This window comes from Pseudorca crassidens, chromosome 14, assembly GCF_039906515.1.
Source record: "Pseudorca crassidens isolate mPseCra1 chromosome 14, mPseCra1.hap1, whole genome shotgun sequence".
Taxonomy (NCBI): domain Eukaryota; kingdom Metazoa; phylum Chordata; class Mammalia; order Artiodactyla; family Delphinidae; genus Pseudorca; species Pseudorca crassidens.
The window spans coordinates 65,739,314-65,764,431 of NC_090309.1; the positions used below are offsets into that span (position 1 = coordinate 65,739,314).

The 25,118-nt window shown below is 40.1% G+C and overlaps 1 protein-coding gene across 9 annotated transcripts in view; it reads right to left on the reverse strand.

Moving 5' to 3' along the window:
• Window positions 1-223: 223 nt before the first annotated feature.
• Window positions 224-25,118, reverse strand: part of LTBP1 (latent transforming growth factor beta binding protein 1) — a 424,099-nt gene continuing 399,204 nt past the window's right edge. For all 9 annotated transcript variants that reach the window (XM_067703302.1, XM_067703301.1, XM_067703300.1 and 6 more), the window contains 3 exons: window positions 8,811-8,933; window positions 2,366-2,515; window positions 224-1,206 (listed from right to left, as the gene is read on the reverse strand). In XM_067703302.1, the coding sequence (XP_067559403.1) occupies window positions 1,025-1,206; window positions 2,366-2,515; window positions 8,811-8,933 (455 nt within the window). In that variant the 3' untranslated portion in view covers window positions 224-1,024. The remainder of the gene's footprint in view (window positions 1,207-2,365; window positions 2,516-8,810; window positions 8,934-25,118) is intronic.

Below are 25,118 nucleotides of genomic sequence, written 5' to 3' on the forward strand. Positions count from 1 at the left end.
TCAACCTTAATTAGCTCATCTAAAAATACAGTCATAGTCTGAGGTACTGAGGGGACATGACTCAACATGAATTCCAGGGACACAATTCCACCCATAACAGTATCTAACAAATGTAATAATTAACCTGTAAAACACTCTACATTCATAGAAGACCATTGATAGAGTGGGGTGGTCGGGAACAACTTGTGTGCACATGGTCATTGACATTACTCGGATGTAGAAATTTTCTAAAAAAATGGTGATTTATTTTGCTTTAACATACAATGGTAAATATATTGGGATCATCAAGTTTTAAAATTTGCTGGTCCTACTTTACACATTGTAACAAACACTAATGTAAGCTCATTAGTTCTTCCATTTGTAGGAAAGGGATCCAATGAACACCTACCAGCAGCTTGGCTAAAAATGGACATTAAAATCAGATACCACATTGTAAATATAAAGTACTTTTCTCCAAATGTGTATAAAAGTTTTGAAACAAACAATTAATCACTGCCTGCTCCACAGGACAATTTGGATTTTAAAAATGTTCCAGACCAGGAATAGCATAACCCTGTGTAACAATACTTATAATAGTTTAAACAATATTTTATCAAAGGCTTTTGCACTTGACATTTGAAAGAAACAGTAGCCAAGGAACTGCATAACCAAAAAATGAAAATTATATAAAATATTTCCACCACTATTTAAATGCCAGATTTAATCAAGCAATAGTAAAAAATATCAAAACAAAAAACATAATAATACAACCTTCTGTTTAAAATAATAGCACTGTTCTGCCTCTTTTCCACTGAATTTTACATATGAACAGACTATATATACTGTTTTTTCAGAGAAATGTCCATTTGGTCTGTCACACAAGTCAGGCTCACACTGAATCCTTTCGCTTCTGAGGATATACAATTCCATGATGTTTCCATATTTCCAACATTCTGGGTCAAGTGAAATGTCTGAAGTATAATACATTTCTCTTTCTCCTTTACACAGTGCAGAGTATACAGGTTTAGGTTATGTAGCTTCACTTTTACTCCAGGTCACTGTCTTTTTCTAAATTCAAGGCGGTATTCAATGGAGTGCAGTAGTTTGGCTTGTCGGAAGGTACAAAGCCGGGCAGACACACACACTTATAGGAACCTTCGGTGTTGATACACTTGGCATTCTTGCAGAGAGACATCCGGTTGTTCAACTCATCACATTCGTTGACATCTGCAATAAGCCAAACCATGCAGGTTAGCAAGCTTCAACATTGCTCCAGGAGGAAATGCAATCTACACCCTACCTTAGGCATCCGGCCTGAACACAGCCTGGCTGTTCTGTGCTCTCCCCCCAGTAAACTGCAGTCTTTCCCATTATTGTCTTTCAATTACATGCAAGAGAAATACTACTTTATAGATCTTAAAAAGGTGATTATCCAGGAGGTTCTAGAATTTCTTTCCCTGTTTGTTATTTAACACAACAGGGACCATTTTGTCAGCTTGACTTTTTATAGTCAAACCTTAAGGAAGCTGGAACAACTATCCTACTTCTAAATTCCTCTCTGCACATGCCGAAGAACTGTTTGTTAGGTTGTCAAGAGAAATAAAGAGAGCCTCTGAGCAGCCTCTCAAAAGGTTTAAGTTACTTTCTTAGATTTCTTTCCACAGGAAAGAAAGGCTCTGTGCACTTGAAACACCTTTAATAACCCAGGTTACCTTTTTTTTTAGACCCACTTCAGATTGGGACTAACAAACAAAATTGAAGTGGGGAAACTACACGACGGAGCAAAACAGCCACAAAAATAGAGGAAAAAAATGCTACAAGTCAAGGGTCATTTAGCAAGGAGGCCAGCAGGCTCAGGAACACATCCTCAATCACACGGTAAGGATAAACATATTTTTACTCTTCTCTTAAAAGTAAGAGGGAAGGCAACGTGAGAGTTATGAAAAGAACTTTCTCTAAAATGGAAGTTGTATTTTCTTTTTCATCTATATTCCCCTCTTGCTGGTGTCAGGTATTCAGGGAAAACATTTGCTGCAGAGTCAAAAGCTCAATTTAAAAGAGTCAAACTAATTACCTCAAACTTTCTGGCCTTTCCTCCATAGGTATGTACCATTTATATGAATTCTTAAATACCAACTTTTTAAAAATTTGTGGTAAAATATATGGAACATAAAATTGACCATTTTAACCACTTTTGAGTGGAGAGTCCAGTGGCATTAAGTACCTTCACATTTTTGTGTAATCGTCACCACTGTCCATCTCCAGAACTTTTCTCATCTTCCCAAACTGAAACTCTGCAAATCTTAAATGTACTAGATTGTCTGAGGTCCAGCCACAGGACATTCAGGAAAAGAGTAATTTCCCATCAAATACATATGATTCTTACCAACACAGGTCATCTTGGCCATATCCAAGTGATACCCATCAAAGCAATCACAGGTGTAACCTTCCTGCACCCTGACACAGCGCCCGTTTTCACAGCCGTTGAGGATGCCACATTCTTCAGCCTGCAACTCCTCAAAGCTATTTAAAAAACCTGGAAGGGAAAGGACAGGAGGCAAGTTACAAATTTTCAACCTCTTACACTGTTTTTTATGATCATTAAGGTTATGGTTCATCATACATACATATTTCCCATTTTCCTTAAAGACAGCATTAAAATTTAAGTGAATATATCTGTACACGATATTAAGCAAACTATTACCAATCTTGTGTAGGTTGTACAGATTAGCCCCACATCTTGAATTCTGTTGTTCTACACTAAAACCACATAAAATGATACAGCAAGTAGGGTATTTTTTTGCCCTTAATTATTAAAATTTTTTTGTCTAAGATTTTAAATTTCCTGAGTTCTCAGTAGGGTAAATGTCAGAACATCTTTCAGGATAGAACCGATGGAACTCACTATGAGAGTAGACATTTGCTAAGATGCACAGCATTGGAGGCAGTGCTCTTTCATGGGGAGTTCCCAGGAGCGGAGAAAACCCAGGCTGGCTTGCCACGTGAGGTCTGTTTGCTCTGGCTTTGGAATGAGCCTTACAAAAGGGCTCTTGGGGGATCAAAGGATAAAGGCAGTAAAAGGAACTCACAACATCCTGATAAACGAGAAATACATATTTCTGTTTAGAAAACCAAAATTCTTTTAAAGAAACAAAGAAGCTCTTGTTTGGCTCTTTTTTTTTTAGATATCTTTAAACTGATTCGGAGCTAGAGTTTAGTAGTACAAAAACAATGTAGCCAGGCATCAAGAATATTTTCCTCTGTTTCTAGAAAGTTGTAAATCCACGGTGACCCAAACACACTGTTGATGTGGGGGTCTTATCCTCTCCCCCACCTTCTGAAGGCAGCATGTATTTGCTTTTTTTTTTTATAAATTTGTTTTTGGCTGTGTTGTTGGGTCTTCATTGCTGTGCAAGGTTTTCTGTAGTTGCAGCGAGTGTGGGCTACTCTTCGTTGCAGTGTGTGGGCTTCTCATTGCAGTGGCTTCTCTCGTTGCAGAGCACGGGCTCTAGCGCAGGCTTCAGCAGTTGTGGCTCATGGGCTCTAGAGCACAGGCTCAGTCATTGTGGCGCACAGGCTTAGTTGCTCCGCAGCATGTGGGATCTTCCTGGACCAGGGCTTGAACCTGTGTCCCCTGCATTCGCAGGCAGATTCTTAACCACTGCACCACCAGGGAAGCCCCACGTATTAGCTTTTAAGGGGAAAAAAAAAAATCAACCTAGGGTCAGAACTCTACATCTGGCCTTTGAAGTAATTCTCCAGTTGAACTGCAGGGGGCAGCAAAATATCATTTCTTATGCAGGGCTGTAAGGTCTAACAATGATTATAAAAATTAAGTAATGCATCTAAAAAGGAAAAAAAATACGACTGGGCATCAAGACTGTCAGCAGGTCCTGAAGCCAGTTTGAGAAATATTGACAAGAAAGTCAACCTATGGAAATATTTCAAAGTCCAGGTAACACAGTAAAGTCCATTTTAACTAGTAAAATTATGTTTATTATAGAAGTTAAAACATGAAATTAAAATTTGAAACTCCTACACACGCATTAATCAGACTCCCCAAAATACTTCTACAGGACTCTAAAACAACAGCAGTCAGCAAAGGACAGCCCGTGCTCTAAAGTGGGCCTGCTACCTATTTTTATAAATGAAGTTTACTGGAACACAGCCTCACCTATTTGCTAATATCTGTCTGTGGCTGCTTTCCTGATTCCAGAGCACAGTTGAGTAGCTACAAAAGAGACTATATAGCCTGCAAAGCCTACAAATTTTACCATCTGGCCATTTATAGAAAAAGTTGATCTCGGCTCTAGAAAATTCCAGTTTTAGAAATACTGCTCTAACTAAAGGTGACACCAGTCATTAGCCCAACTTTCTTCAACAGAGAGGCACAAGAGGATGAATAATAAAGGTGGTGTGGTTCAGCCTCTCTTTTACTATCTTACCTCATACGATTTTATGTCTTCAGTAGGGCCAGAGAGCCTTTGATCCTGGTCTAGGAAGGAGGAGCTATTTCTCTGCAACTTGTAAGAAATTTAAAGGCCGTTACATAGTCAAACCTGGGGGGGTCTTCGAACTGCATCTGCAACTTCCTATGTTGCTAAACAGGAAATTGACCTGATACCAACATGCTTATTTCTTAACATTTGTAGTGAATTTTAAAAGTTTTAAAGCAATGACAGCTTAAAAAAAAACTACATAAGCCAGAACACTTCACCATTAAAATTCCTGGCATCTGAACTATAATGCATTAGAGGCTGCACACACAAGCCATGGGATTGCGTCAGAGTTACATGTAGATTTACCCTGGTATTTTGGATTTATGGGGCAGGTATTTTCAATTTATGGGGCAGGCAAACTGTACTTTCTTGCAACTTTAATATTTCTTCTCCCTTTTTTTTAAAGTAAATGTTTACTGACCTATAAATATATACACAGAAGTGTAGAAATCATAAGGGCACAGGCTTATAGCTGTCAATGTATTTAAGCACATTTCTTGAAGTAGTGCATGATTATTTGTGGTTGATTAAAGAAAACCTAAGGCAGGGGTCCCCAACCCCTGGGCTACAGACCGGTACTGGTCCATGGCCTGTTAGGAACTGGGCCGCACAGCAGGAGGTGAGCAGTGGGCAAGTGAGTGGCGCTTCATCTGCCGCTCCCCATTGCTCGCATTACTGCCTGAGCTCCACCTCCTGTTAGCATTATGGTGAGTTGTATAATTATTTCATTATATATTACAATGTAATAATGTGCACAATGAATGTAATGAGCTTGAATCATCCTGCAACCACGCCCCCCCCATCTGTGGAAAAATTGTCTTCCACAAAACCGGTCCCTGGTGCCAAAAAGGTTGGGGACCACTGATCTAAGGTGTTAGGATAGTGGTTACCCTGAGGGGGTGGGAGGGTGGCTGGGAAAAGGGGAACCAGGGGTCCTTCTGGATGCTGGCAATGCTCTAGATCCACTCAGGTCTAGAAGACCCAACCCAGCTGATTTAATAGAATGCTGTTTTCACGTAAATTTTAAAGCAGTTTTAATTTGGCTGAAGGATCAATATACTGCATACTTTAAAAAACAAAAGGAGGGAAGGGAAAGGAGGAAAACACTCTTTGGCTCAGAACTGAAGTAGCTCCAGAGGCAGCCACAAAGCTTGTGTTGCTCCTCAGGACCCAGGTCACAGCTAGTTTGCTTTGTGCACAGGTGAAAGGTCCCAAAGAAAGAAGAGCATTGCTGTATTTTATAATTTCAGCAGTGTCCCCGAAGTCCTAACCCCAACTACCTGGTCTGCAGGGATTCTGTCTTGAAAATCTGGAGCAGCTTCACTTGCTGCAATGAGGCCCCCTATGTAGGATGTGGAACAGGCACCTGGACGCCACTGCTCTAGTCCCATTCTTGAAGGCAGACAACCCATTATCTACTGATATTTCAATTTGTACCATCCCATTTTTCAGACTTCACATAATTAGTCTGTATGTGAAAGCTCTGGTCTCTCCCACAGACATATTTAGCTTATGTGGCTTCATATCCGGGACACTCTGGTTGTACATTTAGGCATTTACTTTCTAAATGGGAACAGGATTCACACAAACACACTCCACCTCCCATTTGAAAAGTCTGCTCACAAATCCAGGAAAAGCATCACACATTCTTTCTTACTTAATAAACCCCCTCACAAGTGAATTCTAAAGATTAATCTCTGACCAGGAGAGCAATCGTTTTATCTCCCATTCTAAGAAAATGGACTTGAGGACATGGGGAGGGGGAAGGGTAAACTGGGATGAAATGAGAGAGAGGCATTGACATATATACACTACCAAATGTAAGTAGATAGCTAGTGGGAAGCAGCTGCATAGCACAGGGTGATCAGCTCAGTGCTATGTGACCACCTAGAGAGGTGGGATAGGGAGGGTGGGAGGGAGACCAAGAGGGAAGGGGATATTGGGATATATGTATACGTATAGCTGATTCACTTTGTTATACAGCAGAAACTAACACAACAACATTGTAAAGCAACTACAATAAAGATGTTAAAAAAAATCAACTCAGTACAGTTAATATTTACCATTTCCTTTTATGAAAAAAGACTGCAATATAATAACCAAGCTATCAAGAAAACTGACCCTTAAACTAGGCCACCACTTCATGGGTAAAAAAATGATTTTGTCATGGAAGTTATAACAAATAACATTTTCTTTAAAGAAAATAAACATCCCAAAGCAATCTACAGATTCAATGCAATCCCTATCAAATTACCAATGGCATTTTTTGCAGAACTAGAACAAAAAATCTTAAAATTTGTATGGAGACACAAAAGACCCCGAATAGCCAGCCAAAGCAGTCTTGAGGGAAAAAAGCAGAGCTGGAGGAATCAGAGTCCCTGACTTTGTACTATACTACAAAGCTACAGTAATCAGGACAATATGGTACTGGCTCAAAAACAGAAATATAGATTAATGGAACAAGATAGAAAGCCCAGAGATAAACCCACACACCTGTGGTCAGCTAATCTATGACAAAGGAGGCAAGGATATACAAGACAGTCTCTTCAATAAGTGGTGCTGGGAAAACTGGACAGCTACATGTAAAAGAATGAAATGAGAACACTCCCTAACACCATACACAAAAATAAACTCAAAATGGATTCGAGACCTAAATGTAAGACCAGATGCTATAAAACTCTTAGAGGAAAACATAGGAAGAACACTCTTTGACATAAATCACAGCAAGATATTTTTTGATCCACCTCCTAGAGCAATGGAAATAAAAACAAAAATAAACAAATGGGACCTAATGAAACTTCAAAGCTTTTACACAGCAAAGGAAACCATAAACAAGACGAAAAGACAGCCCTCAGAATGGGATAAAATATTTGCAAACGAAGCAACGGACAAAGGATTAATCTCCAAAATATATAAACAGCTAATGCAGCTCAATATTAAAAAAAAAACAACAACCCAATCCAAAAACGGGCAGAAGAGCTAAATAGACATTTCTCCAAAGACACACAGATGGCCAAGAAGCACATGAAAAGCAGCTCAACATCACTAATTGAGAAATGCAAATCAAAACTACAATGAGGTATCACCTCACACCAGTTAGAATGGACATCATCAGAAAATCTACAAACAACAAATGCTAGAGAGGGTGTGGAGAAAAGGGAACCCTCTTGCACTGTTAGTGGGAATGTAAATTGATACAGCCACTATGGAGAACAGTATGGAGGTTCCTTAAAAAGCTAAAAACAGAATTCCCATATGATCCAGCAATCCCACTACTGGACATATACCCAGAGAAAACCATAATTCAAAAAGACACATGCACCTCAATGTTCACTGCAGCACTATTTACAATAGCCAGGTCATGGAAGCAACCTAAATGCCCATCGACAGACAAATGGATAAAGAAGATGTGGTACATATATACAATGGAATATTACTCAGCTATAAAAAGGAACGAAATTGGGTCATTTGTTGAGACGTGGATGGATCTAGAGACTCTCATACAGAGTAAAGTAAGTCAGAAAGAGAAAAATATCATATATTAACGTATATATTTGGATCCTAGAAAAATGGTACAGATGAACTGGTTTGCAGGGCAGAAATAGAGACACAGATGTAGAGAACAAATGTATGGACACCAAGGGGGGAAAGTGGTGGGGGGGCGGGTTGGGGTGGTGGTGTGATGCATGGGAGATTGGGATTGACATGTATACCCTGATGTGTGTAAAACTGATGACTAATAAGAACCTGCTGTATAAAAAAATAAATAGGGCTTCCCTGGTGGCACAGTGGGTGGGAATCTGCCTGCCAATGCAGGGGACACGGGTTCGATCCCTGGCCCGGGAAGATTCCCACATGCCACGGAGCCACTAAGCCCATGTGCCACGACTACTGAGCCTGCGCTCTAGAGCCTGTGCTCTGCAGCAGGAGAGGCCACAAGAATGAGAAGCCCGCGCACCACTCGCTGCAACTAGAGAAAGCCTGTGCACAGAACAAAGACCCAACACAGCCAAAAATAAAAACAAATAAATTTATAAAAATAAATAAAAACTCAAAAAATAAATAAAGAAAAGAAAAGAAACGTAATAGCATTCCCACCAGTGAGACTCATAATCTGATCCGGTGGTTCTCAAACTTGAGTGTACGTAGGGCTTACTCAGAGGGCTGGTAAAGCCGATTGGTGGGTCTCACCCCGGTATCTGATTCAGCAGGCCTACAGCATAGCTCGCAAATTTGCATTTCTTACAAATTCTCAGGGACTACATTTTGAGAACCACTGACTAAACTTCAGAACCACAATTTAGTTCCAAAGTAACTAAAAAGGTTGCTTACGGTCCTGAATGAAGTAGGGATCAGCTTCGGGAGCGTACTGTTCACTGAAGTCGACCAAGGCATCCTGTCCATATGGCTGCCGGCGTCCCGTGACGGGGATGTTACACAGCTGGGCATAGTCATCTAAGAAGGAAATGACAATGAACGTGACACACCATCGCTGTTTGCTCACACCTGGATGCACCCAGTCACCACGTGCCCCATCTCCCACACACACCCCTGATCCTGAAACATCTCAGTATTCCTTATGGGTGCTCTATTCATCCACATACAATTCATGCTGTACAGCATAATTAAGATTCTGAACAGCAGACCCAACACAGTAGCTGAACAGTTGGTAGAATGTATCCCAGGAGAGTAAAGGACTGAAAACATGAGCCATCGGAGAGTGCTGCAAGCCTTTTGGAAGAATGGCTTTATCTGAACCCATCAGGTGTTTTCATCAAAACATTTAAAGTGTATAGAGTAGTCATTCATACAGAGATAAACTTTTCCACTCAATAGAGAAAAAAGTGCATCTCTGGTGATCCAAAAATGAGACACAACCAAATGAAGATGCAACTAAGTACCATTTGAATTTAGTCCCTACTATTATACTTCTCTACTCAAGACCTGGTCCCTTATGAATAACATTATAGCAGTGATGATTATCTCATCATAACAGTAATAGTGACGTAATGGTACTAGTAACAATAGCTAAGAGTTGTATAATGTTTGCTCTGTGCCAGATACTGTTTTAAGCACTTAATACACATTATTCAGTAAAATATTTACACCACCCTATGAAAAGCTACTATTATCTCCATTTTACCAATGGGAAGTAGAAGCATGGAGTGGCTAAACGACAACTGGTATGAGGCAGCACCATACTTGAACTCAATCACGCGGCTGAAGGGGGTACACTTAACATTCTTCCTCTCCTACATCTACCTTAGCTCCTTTGTAATTCCTGTCTTTGCCTCTTCTGCACCTTAGCTAAATTCATCTGCAGTTACCACTTCTTGAGGCCACATTCCCATTCCCATGGCCATCTGACTTAACTCCCCCTTTAGTCCTCCTCACAGGACCCACCTATAGCACATGGGATCTTGGTTCTCCACATGTTCGGGGATGATTGTGCTTTCAGTGCATTTCATGGCCTCGGGCTCTTACCCGTACTTTGGAGCAGAGTTATTTAGAAGGTCTAGAGAGGAAAGCTTTAGAAGAGATATCTTCATGCTCTGAATGCACATTTTATAGAAAATATACTGCCTGAGGATTCATCTAGCAGTTGGTGAAAATTCTGGGGCTACCTAGACTTCAACATCTCTGCCGGAACTGAGAGCTGCAGGTCAGCCAGCCCCAGGACTGGCTGGACACTCAGGGCAGCCACACCAGGCAGCAGCCACACTTGCCTGGACCACAGATTGAAGGAGTTTTCCTCTATTTTAGTTCCTTCTGTAACAAAACTAAAGAAAAGCACTGAGGCAAGCGTGTGAACTCTCAAGGCTTTCTTCCATCACCTTCCTCTTAAAGGAGTCAAAGGTGTGTGTGAGGTATGTGTGTGTCTGCGCATGCATGCACGTGCACACACCCACACATTCTCCCCTAAAGTGCAAAACGGGAGCGTAAAAGCAGAAAAGACCCTGAACCCCTAGACAGGGTAGGATCATGGTTGCCCCTTCCTAAAATTCTTCTTGTGGGAAGCATTCCAGGAATGGCGCACACCCCCATCCCAGACATCGCCGAGCACTTCCTCACGAAACCACTTCATGAGAAATATTAATTTCATTAAGGAAATAGCTAAACCTGGAAAAAGACCGTTGACTCACAAAAATAAAGCTTCAAACAAAGAGAACACAAATGGTTGTCAGTTCTGCTTCAGGTTTGAAAGCGAAGAATTAAGGATTTCCCTGCAAAGGCAAGATCGCAGAAATGTTTACAAGTTTCACACACTGAGGTCATTTTCTCTCATGACTTTTTTTTTTTTGGCGGTACGCGGGCCTGTCACTGTTGTGGCTCTCCCGTTGTGGAGCACAGGCTCCGGACGCGCAGGCTCAGCGGCCATGCCTCACGGGCCCAGCCGCTCCGCGGCATGTGGGATCTTCCCGGACCGGGGCACGAACCCGTGTCCCCTGCATCGGCAGGCGGACTCTCAACCACTGCGCCACCAGGGAAGCCCTCTCATGACTTTTTATATATATTTGTTGTACATCTGAAAGGGAGACAACATTTTGTATCCAGGCAACAGTTGTGATCAAGAGTGGATATTAAAAAAAATTAATTCATGCTCTTATTTTGCAAACCTAAGTCCAGAGGTGGCTGAGCAGCATACGCTCCTCTTCAGCGTCTCGCTCTCAAGTCCCGGGCCCATGGCTTTTCCCCAGACCATGCCTCTTCCACCAAGAAATGACCTGGTCTCCACCCTCCAAGCTCTCACCGTCTAACATCACAAAAGGAAGGGATCAAATGGGAGAGGAGTGGAGGAGGAATGGACTTCTGTTCCTGTGTGATGTTTAGGGACAGCTTCCTAGAAAAGGAACACTTGACCTGAAACTAAGTAGATGAGAAGGATTTACTTAATAGAAGATATTTGGGATTCTAAAAAGAGTTTACCCAAAGGCATCACAAAAGCAAACTGTAAGCTGTGTTTGGGGACTACCAAGTAGTTCCTAAGAAAGGCTTTGGACATGACCCAGGCCGTAAAGGGAAGCAGAGGAGAGTAATGGGCGGGGGACCCTCTGCGGTTTGCTGCATCTTCCTTCCCCTCCCTTCATCCCTGGACATGCATTTTTCTCAAGTTTCTAGAGCTTAATGTCCTTTGCTGCTTCACTTTATCTAACACGTTACCAATCCAAACTTCAAGATTTTTGGTCAGTTATCAAAACATCATTTCTATATTAAATGTACTACTCTCTTTTGTATTTGAAGATGTGCTACAGTCCCATCAACACCAGGACATGCATTTTGAGTTATTTTTCTGGGAGCATGATGGGTCTATCCTAATCCATCCATGCTGCCTCTCCCATTGCACACATCTGCTCTCATTCTTGGCCAGGGTCACGGGTGAAATGAGCACGGGATAATGAAAAGAACATGGGCTTCGGAGGCAGAAGCCGGGGCTCAAGTCCTGGCTGTACCACTTACTTTCCAGCTTAGCAACTGTGGGCAAGCCTCAGTTTTCACATCTGTCACATGGGGATAATTCCTGTTTGCCTCTCTGTCACTGGTGTATTAAAAAATGAGATGATGTTATGGAACTGTTCATAAATTTTGAAGCACCAAGAAAATGGAGGTTACATTTTTTTTAAGGTAAAATCACTCATGTCCCTGCTGAACACCTGGCAATAAATGAGGATTTGCAAAGACGGTATCAGAATGATTGATATAACATAGTGTTAGCAAAACTTTAAACGTAGTTGTCAATGGGCAAAGACCTGTACAATAAATTAAGAGCAATGAAAGCACAGTCTCCAGATGTTTTTAGATATTGTTTCAAGATCTGAAATTTTTAAATAGATGGAGGAAAACTCCAACTCAGTAAACAGAGAAAGATGTCTTCATCTCAAAAATTATTGACTGCCTGGGCAAATTTAATCACTTGATCAGACAGTGATAAGGTATCAGCAACAACACATTATAACACTAGATCAACAAAACTCAAAATACAGGGGGAAAAAACTGATGTTCAGCAGTTGTTAGTATATGCTCGACCCCTTTAGAAATGCCTTGAGTAGCCAGTAGGTTTCTCATCATCTTTTAAGGCAACAACTGGAATATCGTGGAGTTTTCTAGTGAATCCTGGGTAAGGCGTCTCCTCCAGGATCTGGGCACATGCACCTTTCTAACATGTGCTGGATCTCTGAGCCACACCAGAGCTCACTGAGCTTGGCGGCACTTGGCCTCGGTTATCCCTAGGGCTGGGTCACGGCTATAGTCCAGCTGGGGAGGCAGTGAGTTGTGGTTGGCTGAGGCTGTGGAGCTGGGAATAGCAGATCCCTGAACTGTTGCCACAGCTCCCGATGGCGGCCCATGAGAATCTCTTGGCTGCCACTTCATCCAGCTCAACATGTCGAGATGAACACATTTTTTGTCCCTAGAGTTTCTTTCCTTCTGCAAGACACTCCTTACTTAAGCAAGCTGACAACAATTAAGCACCTGGTTGTCTGGGGCTTGGTGCAAAGGAAGAGCTCTGCTTAGCAGGGCTTGTACTTTGTGAGGCAAATGCCATTTCTGGGACACAATGTGTCGTCCAGGATCTAGCCAAATATGAATGTGAAATGAATAGGAAGTAGAAATATTCACACCTCAAAGTCCCCCCCACTCATTGCACTCCTCACCTCTGCAGGCACAAATGCTAAGCTCTTGATCAAAGCTATGAAAGACACACATGGGATGGTGTGGGCTGCCATCACTTACGTGGTCTAAACAAGATCCAGGCCATGGATCACGCTCAGTTCCCTGCCATGGCAGATTCACATGACAGATGGTACTGCTTTGATTTTAATACTAAATTGAAAAAAAAGTTTAAAAATTGCCCCCCTGGAGCCAAGAGGTCTGGGGCCCCCGCTGTCAGCAGCAATGGGAAGCACATTATCATATCCTGGCAGGAAATCTCCTTCCTTATGACAGACACATCTGTAGGGCTGGTCTGGACAGTCGCACATCACAATGCCAATCAGGCATGTGAGGAAACTGGGAGGTGAAGTCTGACTGAGGCAGATTAAATTCAGCTGCTTTTAGAAATGATGAAGAGGCTGCATTTTGTTCTCCACACATCAGGGATGAAAACCTAGTGCTCTAAAGTTTGAAGTGCATGATTTTCAAAAAAAGGAGAAGGACCAATTCATATGCATAAGGAAAAATGGGTCATATTTTACTGAAACTTCTAGATCAGGTGTTTTTCCTACAGGCCTCCACATGTACTATTAATTGATGATGGTGTTTGGAAAACATACACACCAGGAAACGGAGGAAGGAGACAGGGAGAATGGAACGAATATTTACCTGAGCGCATGCTGAGCCAGTAGTATAATTGGCACTTTTCTTTGAAATTAGCAAAAGCTATGGAATTAGAAAAATGTTGACCATTTACAGAACATACCGTCCAGTACTGATGACAGAAGAAGGAACGTAAGAGAGAGGATTCTACTGCTGATGCCACACCCTGTGGAACTGGACATGTGTTTAGGTGTCTGTCTGCTTATGCTTATTCTCAGAGAGTACACTCTTATCCACAGTGCCTGGTGAGCAGGTAGTAAACCTGCTTTCCTGATGTTAAAACTTGCTGAGTGGTGAGAGAAAATTAGGTATCCGAAAAAGCAGCAGTCCCCAACCTTTGTGGCACCAGGGACAGGTTTCGTGGAAGACAATTTTTCCACGGACTGGGGGGAGGTTCAGGTGGTGATGCGAGCGATGGGGAGCGGCAGATGAAGCTTCGCTCGCTCATCCGCCGCTCGCCTCCTGCTGTGCGGCCCGGTACCAGTCCGCGGCCTGGGGGTTGGGGACCCCTGCTAAAAAGAGAAGCACCCAGAGTCAAAAGCCCAGGGTTCTAGTCCTACTGCTTCCTATTCTTCGGACTAGATACCTTCCTTTGAGCTGTGTCTATTGCACAGGATTATGGTACTGTGCCTTAGCAGCATTAAAGGCAGTGCATTGCTCCATTCAGTGATTGACTCACTCATCCAACCAGAGGCTGAGAATATTACAGGCAGTGTGGAGTTTGGGAGAGAGAGAGAGGAAGGATAAAACGACCGTACACTGACATGTGCAATAGTGCTTGAAGAAGAGGTAATGCCTAGAGTCAGCCAGGAAGAGCTGGGGAAGCCTTCACTTTGGAGATGAGCATCTACAGGAAGGGGGTCAGCCAGGTGAAGCAGAGGAGGGAAGGTAACTCAGAGTCATAGGCATATATAATAGATCAGAAAGTCTTAGGGAAATGAAAGGACCACATAAACGCTGCCTACTACCGATCCCTGCTAAAGAACAATCGAAAAAAGGAAAGTTGGCGAACATGCACTATTAAGCTCCTGTGTGCTAGGCGCTGTGTACCTTTGCACACACTTTTCCCTTTAAATCTCAGAATCCTATGAAATAACTGTAATTAGCTCCTTTTGTTTCCGATAAGGAAGCTAAGATTTATAGCATAACTGTCCTAGCTTAGTTGAAGGATTGACTCTGTTGGTCTATCTGCAAAACCATGCTCTTTCAATTCCACAGCTGCCCTTCTGAAACCCTTAGAAGAAAATTATTAAATACATTCCCTAGACTGTAAGTATCAGGTAAGTACTTAGTTCAGCAATAAGCATTTCTGACTAAAATTCCAGGGAGAGTAATAACCGTGAATGCTGGTGAGCTCAGCCCCACCAGGGTCAGCTTTATCATTAGCAGGATTTATATTTATTGAATTTGCTCAATTTATTAGGTGGAAGAGATCAAATTGCTTAATGTTCAATTAAATTGTACTTGTCGAGGAGAGGGAAGTAATGAAGTCTAGTCTCGGCAGGGTCTACATTCTGTGGGACGCCTGTAAATGTTAATGCTCTAAGGAAACTCACAGGCTGTAGACCAATCAAGTTCCCTCACCCCCAACCTTCACCTAATGCTGCCCCTTCCAAGTTCAGTCACTCCCAGCATCTTCCATCACACTGCTGTTTACGTAGCCAGACTATAACTGGAGAGAGAGATTTGTTGGGTGTGAATGCCAAAACAATGGAGGTTCCATTTAGAAATCCATTTCTAAAACCTGGATTCAAAATTTATAGACTTGTAACAGCATTAAATTATGCCACGCATAAAAACCTTAAAATAATGATTGATAACATGAATTTCTCAGGAAGGACTGCATGAAAGGTTTCCTCTATTTCTAAGTAAACAGGGCTTTAGAAATAAAACATTAAGTCTTGCATTCAGCCAATCTCAGAGGAAATTAGGAATGAAGTAACTTCTAATATTCGATAAGAGACAAGACTGGACAATGCAATGAACAGGCAAATACGAGGAAAGTTCAACATGTTAATTTTCTAAGCTGACCTACTTCATATTTTTCCAACTGGAAGGACAGATAAACTGTTTCATTTCCTGCTTTCCTACTCATTAAGTACTACTCTGAAGTGACAATCTGAGAAGTCAACAATTAGATAAAATAAATATTATATGGAAGGAATACATTTTGTTTTTTCTGTTTTTTGCATTAATCAAGTAAGAATTACTTGAAAATTTGAGCCACACATGTGCTTAAGATTAAAGAGGATGTTGTACAACATACGGAATATACTAAATGCCACTGAATTATTCACTATAAAATGCTTAACTTTGTCATGTGAATTTAATCCCAATTAAAAAACAAGTCAAGTCAAGAGAAACAAAAAAATGTATTCTTTAAAGTCTGGTATTCATCTAACCTTTCTACTTTTAATTGGTAAAATGAGAAAACAAGACTAGTTGATCTTTAAGGTCCTTTCTAGCTTACATATTCTACAATTCTAAGCAGACATTTTTACTATTAGGCTGCAAAATATTGGGAAGACAATCTGTCACTGAAACTTGTGGGCTATAATATGAGATAATCACCACCAGATGGCGCTATTGTCTTCAGGTGATGCTCACACGGGTGTTTCCAGACGACTGACCATCATGGAATTGAATGCACTGTAAGTAATCATGGACAGTCTAACCTCATTCATTTTCCTGCTGAGGAAACGGAGGTCCAGAGAAATTTAATGATATTCAAAGGTCAAGTCAGGTTAAATTTTCAAAATATTGTTTTCTTTTAATAAAACTAAATTATTAAAATCTAAGGGTAAAAGTAATTGTATCTTAAGTTTTGAAGCTGTTCAAAACTCTCTTGATGAATATTCAGAAGTGTAGACCTCAAGGTTATGAAATAAAGATGTACTACTGGATCGTCATTTGAAAAGCAAGTTCTAGGTAATTAATGCAACATTAAAGTACTGCTAAACATAATTAATAGATTATTCATAAATACGTATCCCATTTAATTATAGGAAATAAGCTAAAGCTGCAAAGCAAAACTGAACTGTTTTAAGATCTGTAACTCTGTTTTATGATTTGCTCATATATTGCTATTTATCTTAATCTGAAGTAACTCCCTTCGTACCTTCCCCTCCGGATCTATTCAGAATCAGATACAGTCCTAGTAACTCTTCCCTCTGGCAATGATTTATTTGGCTACCTTGGTAGGCACTGAAAGATTATGATGTGAATGGTAACTTCTAGGGTTGAACAGTGCACAACCAACACAACTGTTCATAACAGCTCTGCTTGCCACTGAGACTTGAAGCTCAGAAGGAAGCATAAAAGAAGGCCTTGTTGTGCCTGGAAGCCTTCCAATGAGCTAATCTTTTGTAATTTGCTTCTTAAGACACTGGCTACTGATGTTGAGCAAAATAATTATCATCCTAGTTTCTGCTCCTTGCAGATTTATGCCAACATGCTTCCTAAGCACTTCCTAGATGCTTTCCTCACAGTCATAAGAGGTACAATCTGTCTGCTGCATGAAGGGAGAGGAGATAAAATTTCCCTCACCCTTCCTCTGCCAGGCATGCCTGCTCTAGCCATGAGGTCAGCATATAAAAGACATGGGCAGCCAGTGGCTTTTCTCCAGCCATAGTTGTCTTACAAAGTCAATTAGGAAAAGGTCAAAATAAATACAACATTATTTGATTTCAAAACCTCAAACACAGAACAGGGCTTTAAGCAATTACATACAGTGATATTTTTCATAGTCCCACTCAGCACAGTTCATTTTCTTAGAGTACATTTCAACTATCAATGAAGAGAAAAAAATCCTATCAGCAAAATTTCTTTAAAATACATGAAAGTAAAATTTCCACTAAAAAGAAAATCAACAACAAAAAGGCATTTCTAGAAAATCGAATGCCTATTCATAATGTCTGATTTCAAGGTAGAAAGTTTAAACTGCTAAAAATTTGACTGCTTGTTAGTGAAAAATAAAAGTGCTGCTTTTTGTGATCTGATGGTTCATTTTACATGCATATCTTAATTTCTCTACTTTGGCTTTAAATTAGAAAGATTCTAATAGATAGGTATGATTATAATAATAATGCAAGTTATTCTCCAGTCAGAATATTTTCAATAACAGAGCATGGCCAAATGCCTTCTTAGCACTTCAATGTAGTATAGCTATTAAGAAAATAAGCCTTGAATAAAATTGATACCCCAACCTCGAATAGCCAAAGCAATCTTGAGAAAGAAAAACAGAGCTGGAGGAATCAGGCTCCCTGACTTCAGACTATACCACAAAGCTACAGTAATCAAGACAGTATGGTACTGGCACAAAAACAGAAATATAGATCAATGGAACAGGATAGAAAGCCCAGAGATAAACCCACGCACATATGGTCACCATATCTTTGATAAAGCAGGCAGGAATGTACAGTGGAGAAAGGACAGCCTCTTCAATAAGTGGCGCTGGGAAAACTGGACAGGTACATGTAAAAGTATGAGATTAGATCACTCCCTAACACCATACACAAAAATAAGCTCAAAATGGATTAAAGACCTAAATGTAAGGCCAGAAACTATCAAACTCTTAGAGGAAAACATAGGCAGAACACTCTATGACATAAATCACAGCAAGATCCTTTTTGACCCACCTCCTAGAGAAATGGAAATAAAAACAAAAATAAACAAATGGGACCTAATGAAACTTCAAAGCTTTTGCACAGCAAAGGAAACCATAAACAAGATGAAAAGACAACCCTCAGAATGGGAGAAAATATTTGCAAATGAAGCAACTGACAAAGGATTAATCTCCAAAATTTATAAGCAGCTCATGCAGCTCAATAACAGAAAAGCAAACAACCCAATCCAAAAATGGGCAGAAGACCTAAATAGACATTTCTCCAAAGGAGATATACAGACTGCCAACAAACACATGAAAGAATGCTCAACATCATTAATTATTAGAGAAATGCAAATCACAACTATAATGAGATATCATCTCCCACCAGTCAGAATGGCCATCATCAAAAAATCTAGAAACAATAAATGCTGGAGAGGGTGTGGAGAAAAGGGAACACTCTTGCACTGCTGGTGGGAATGTAAATTGATACAGCCACTGTGGAGAACAGAATGGAGGTTCCTTAAAAAACTACAAATAGAACTACCATATGACCCAGCAATCCCACTACTGGGCATATACCCTGAGAAAACCATAATTCAAAAAGAGTCATGTACCAAAATGTTCATTGCAGCTCTATTTACAATAGCCCGGAGATGGAAACAACCTAAGTGTCCATGGACAGATGAATGGATAAAGAAGATGTGGCCCATATATACAATGGAATATTACTCAGCCATAAAAAGAAATGAAATTGAGCTATTTGTAATGAGGTGGATAGACCTAGAGTCTGTCATACAGAGTGAAGTAAGTCAGAAAGAGAAAGACAAATACCGTATGCTAACACATATATATGGAATTTAAGAAAAAAAATGTCATGAAGAACCTAGGGGTAAGACAGGAATAAAGACACAGACCAACTAGAGAATGGACTTGAGGATATGGGGAGGGGGAAGGGTAAGCTGTGACAAAGCGAGAGAGTGGCATGGACATATATACACTACCAAACGTAAGGTAGATAGCTAGTGGGAAGCAGCCGCATAGCACCGGGAGATCAGCTCGGTGCTTTGTGACCACCTGGAGGGGTGGGATAGGGAGGGTGGGAGGGAGGGAGACACAAGAGGGAAGAGATATGGGAACATATGTATATGTATAACTGATTCACTTTGTTATAAAGCAGAAACTAACACACCATTGTAAAGCAATTATACTCCAATAAAGATGTAATAAAAAAAACTTATTTCCAACAGCAACAAAAATAAAAATAAAATTGATACCCTAAAGTCCAAATCGTACACAAACTAAAATTTCAGAAGTGTTCTTATCACCAATTTTCCATCTTTCCATCAAATTCCCGTCACATTTAGCTGTTCTATAATAGTTGTTGAGGCCACTGAGACAGCTTCAACCAGCGTGCTGGTCCTTCCCAGCTGGCATCCCAAACCCTCGCTGACTCACACCAACTCCAGGGAATTGGGTTTGGGAACTGCAGCCCAGTTCCAGGACACTCCTCCCAAGTTCTGTCACCAACAGTTTAGCAGGAAATGGAGTAAGTTTTCCCCTTTATGAGAGTTTTTTAAATTTTCCTTTTTAGCTTTCCTTACCCTGAGACAAATCATGTTTCCTAATATGACTGCAATATGATCATAACCTGAACATGGCTTACTTGCCCATTGCTTTCTCTTCCTTTAAAGCACCTGCCCCAAACAATGTTGTTTTAACAATCCACATTTGGCTTCATTTCCAGTGTTCTTCCTCTCATGCAGTCCCTCTTTTTGTGTCTGGCCTTTGTATCATTCATTCCTGTTTATTCACTCCCTTCCACAAGTCCAATATCTCTTTCCTGGTTTTCCCTGACCTGCCATAAAAGCCCTGTCCAGCCGGGGGTCCTGATTGAGTGTTCAGGATCCCACCTCCTCCCTGCCCTTTTCCAGTGTATATCTGGGGAAGGAGAAGAACGACATTTCACTCCCAACTGAAAATAAAGACCTTTGCTTAAGTGTGTGTTTGTACAGGATGGTAGTGGGAGCTGGAGAAGCTCTACAAAATGGAAATATTTTCTTTAACTGGTTCTCAACCTTTTTTTCAATCCCAGTTGTGATGGCTAATATCACGTGTCAACTAGGTTAGGCCACGGAGTGCCCAGATGAAGTTGGTCAAACATCATTTTGGGTGTTTCTGGATGGGGTTAACATTTACATTGGTGGATCTGAGTAAATCAAATTACCCTCCATAATGTGAGTGGGCCTCCTTCAATGGGTTGATGGCTTGATTAGAAGAGAAAGACTGGCCCTCCTATGAGAAAGAGAATTCCACTGCCCACTGCCCAACTGCCTTTGGACTTCAGACTTCATCTAAAAAACTGGCTCTTTCTGGCTGACGGCTTTTGACCTGGAACCTCGGCTTTCTTTGGGCCTCCACAACATCAGGCCACCCTAGAGATTTTGAATTTACCAGCTTCTATAATCACATGAGCCAATTCCTTAAAATGAATCAGTGACTCAATCAATCTTTCTCTCTTTCTCTCTCTCCTATTGGTTCTGTTTTTCTGGAGAACCCTGAATATTGCCCCAAACCTTCTTTACTGGGTCAGGGGAAGTTTGTCATTTGTGTGGTAGAGAATTTCAATAAGGTGAGCACATACCTTTAGCAGAAGGTACCTGATTCTTGAGGGGAGTTATGTGTAGTTAGAGAAAAGCTTTTATTAATTTTATCTGCCCTATTATTCCCTTGAGAGTCACTGCAATGGAAGGTATTGCTTATAAAAACAGTACACATTAGGAACACGTGGGGTCCCCTGTTAACATGGAAACAATAGAATGTGCTCTGCATGTCACACATGGCTACTTAGACTCACACTGTGCGCATACACATCCCATGTCCTGGTCTTAATTCTCTAATAACTGACAATCACAGTCATGAATTTTTCTACCCAGTAACCTTAGCTGGCCTAAGATGATAATTCTGCTACACAGATAATGACATACATTAAGTTTAGAATATTAATACTTTACTGTGAAAGTTTCAGAGTAAGGGTTTTTTTGTTGTTGTTATTTAATATGTCTATAATGTTTAAGAGAACCATATACTAGATAATCTGATGGGCCTTGTGATTTCAATTTGAAATATCTAGGATTTTATATTACATGAGAATTCACAGAACTCTATTAGGTCAGTAAGTATTTAGATTCATTAGGGAATTCAATTTGTTGCATTTTAAGTTTGATTTATTAGATTGATAAGAGCTGCTTAAATACCTAAGAAGAAAATGCTTACTAGGATTGGAGGCTGCCCTTTCAGGTATATAAAATGCATGAGATAAAATCAAATACATAAAATTTATAAATCAGAGGCCAAAGTGTTAGAGACTTAATTAACAGAGTTTTGATATAGAAATAACTCTCAAGGAAAGTTTAATCTGTTCCTTGAGCTATATAAACATTAATCACAAAATAAAACTTGATCTTATTTTATATAAAAATATTGGACTTATAAACAGAAGGACAAAATGTTTACGTTGAACTTAAATTCTTAGGTAAGTCCAGGTTTTAACATTGATAAATTGGATACACTGAATGTTCATTTAAAACCCAACCCTGAATGGTCTTTTCCAGGCACAAGGCCTCTCTCAGACATTATATAATAACTCACACTGGTAGCCTGGGAGCCTTGAGCGGCACAGAAGCAGCAGGGTCTCTCACCTGCTGCAGAGATTATCTGGCTCTGCGTTAGTCCCCAAACTCTCACCTGCCCCTCATCGTCTTTGACTCTTGCATACTTTCAAAGAGACTTCTAGCACTGTATAGTGAGGTAACAATGGGGAATAATCATTAGCTCAACTCATATCCTGGAACAAGATTTGATCTATGATCATCGCTAACACCTACGAAGCATTTACTGTATGCCAAGCATCTAACATGTGTTACCACATTTTTAACCCTCAAACAATCCTCAGGAAGATGTTGCTACTACCATTTTACAAGTGAGGAAACTAACGTAATGACCACATTTAATACCAAGGCTCTATGTGCATAATTCACCACTAAATTTTATTTTGCAATAAGCCTTTTATAGTGAGAAAAGTACTTTCACCCTTTTCAGGAAAATAAGGGGTAGCCTTCTAAATAAATACAAAGAATCTTTTCAATAAGAAACAATATAAATTGCGTACTTGTCCTTCCATATGGTATCCAATTCAGTCTAGTTCCATAGATACCAAGAATTCTGTCCCAAAGAACTGGACCACTTACCTCTGAGAGTATTCTCTCTGTATATACAGTGTACACATATGGTGGCCACTCAAATTAGGAGGCCTTTTATAGCTTTCCAGTTTGGTTTACATTCTCCACTATAGCTTATTAATAGCTGCACTTGCTTTGATCATAATAATCAGGATCTATGATCACAATGATAAATGCTTTCATACTTACAGAGTATTAATTACCATAACCTCAAAAGAGTTCTCAACTTCGCATATAGGAAACTGAAGCAACTCGCCCAGTGCAATTGACAGAAGTGATGCCAAAAGCAGAACGAGATCCCTGGACTGCCCACACCAAAGGCGGTGACCACTCACTGTGCCTCACATGTAGGATGTTCCAGAGTTGTTATTAACATTCTTTGGAAACATAGTTCCTGGAAAAGCCTTTAAACTGTGACTGCTGAAAGGCCTTTTGCAACCACTGCCCAATTACAATATTTTTTCAAGTTTAGTCCACGAGTCAAATCCCTGTCTTCCTTCACACCTCCAAGGGTATTATGAAATTTCTTACACTCAGATCTTTGGGAACAGGTAAGAGCCATGCACAGACAGGAAAGAAATCACTAGCTTAACTGTTCAAAAACAGATTCCAGATTCTTTCACTCTTGCAAAACCATATGAAAAGACGGGGTAGATAAGTTACTAGGAAGTATTAAAAAATAGTGTGTCACAGGAGATGATGAATTTATTACATAAGGATGTTATCTGTACATTTGAACGAGCAACGTTGAGGAATGAACTTCTAATTTAGCGGTACAACATAATTTTATATCATGTCAGTTCTACAGAATTTTACATTTCCTGTGAATACAGACTGTACGTCTGCTCCAAAATTTATTGCCTAGATGTTGCCTTGTAGGTGGTTCAAGTAAAAAATGAAATGAAGGAATACGTAGATAATTTAACTGAAACTGAAGACAGGCAAACTATAAGTAATTTAGACTGCATTTCAGACACGGTTCTTACTAACTGTACCTTGCATATAATAGTTTACTAAATATGTTGTTATTTGACTTTTTAAAAAATAAGAATTAGACATAAATCTATATTATGATCTATAGGATTCTTTACTGACAGAATTGATTTCAATTTTTTCTTATGCCGTAATGATTGTATTTTTCTTCCTGGCACTCAAGGACAAGGATAATCTCTATTCCCACAACCAGAGTTTTCTTATCAAATCTATCTATATATCTATATTTTTGAATTGCTCTCTGAGCAAAACTGAGAGGACCGATGCCTCCACATTTTGATTGACAGCAGCGTTTCACAAAAAATTTTAAGCATTTGCCAGTTTCTTTTGTGGCACTTCAGTTTCCTTGGAGATTTTTTTTTTTTTAACCCCACTGTGACCTTTCTATGCCTGACCTGCACCTAGTACTTCAGAGGTTAAAACACCTGTGGTGCAGTACACTGTATCAACCAAGAGGTGGCAATCTCTCAACACACTAAGTCTCCCCTCAAAATTTCTTCTACGTTTTAGATCAAGACTTTATCAATTCTTTATGTTCCGTTTGTTCACAATAAGTCTAATTATTTTAATAATTTACTTAACAGAAGTCTAATTATTTTAACAAGATAACCACAGACACTGGGATCCCTGGGTACTTTAGATTCCAGTGTTCAAATGTGTTTAATTTTCTTTCATTTGCAGGTCAATAGGTTTTTATTTCCATGAGACAATAGCACCCTACATATCTTGTAACCCATAGGTACATTTTTCCAGAAAATTTTGAGTTTATACTTTTAAGAGTAGCAATAAATAAAAACATTAAAAGTTCATTTTATCTGTGTGCTAGGCATCACCAACAGTTTAATTCACTGAGGATTACTGACTTGCTTTAATCCATTAATTCATCAAGTATGTATTGTTATCTATTACGGCCACCGTGTGCTCGACTCTGATACAGAGTCTAAGTTGGCTAAGCTTACTGACTGGCTCTAAGGCTGTAGAGTTTCTCTCTAAGCACACAACGCATGAGGAAATTGAAAAAAAATCTCATCTTCAACTTTTCACTTTGTTACTTTTATATTCTAAGTGATACTATTTATCTAAGATGTGCTTTGAGATCTTGGGGAGATAGGGACTGGGGTAACACTAAAGTGGTTGATAGCACGGATGCCTAGATTTGAATCTGCCACTTCCTGGTATCTGACCACGGATGGTAATCTTGTGAGTCTCAGTTCCTCTCCCCCCAAAAGGAGGTAATTATATACTTACCTCATAGGATGGCTTGGAGAATTAAATATCTTAATTGATGGTAAGCCTCTTGAACGGTGCCTGGCATTGTGTTATACACATGTCAGCTACCATCATTTTTTTTACTCAGGTGGAGACCCAGAAAAACCAAGCTACATAAAACTCGTATTCAATAAACTCCAGATTTGAGGGTTCATGACTTCCTTCTAGCACGGCACTGAAAATTTCCAGAAAGATCAAACAATGACCACCCTTTCTCATTCA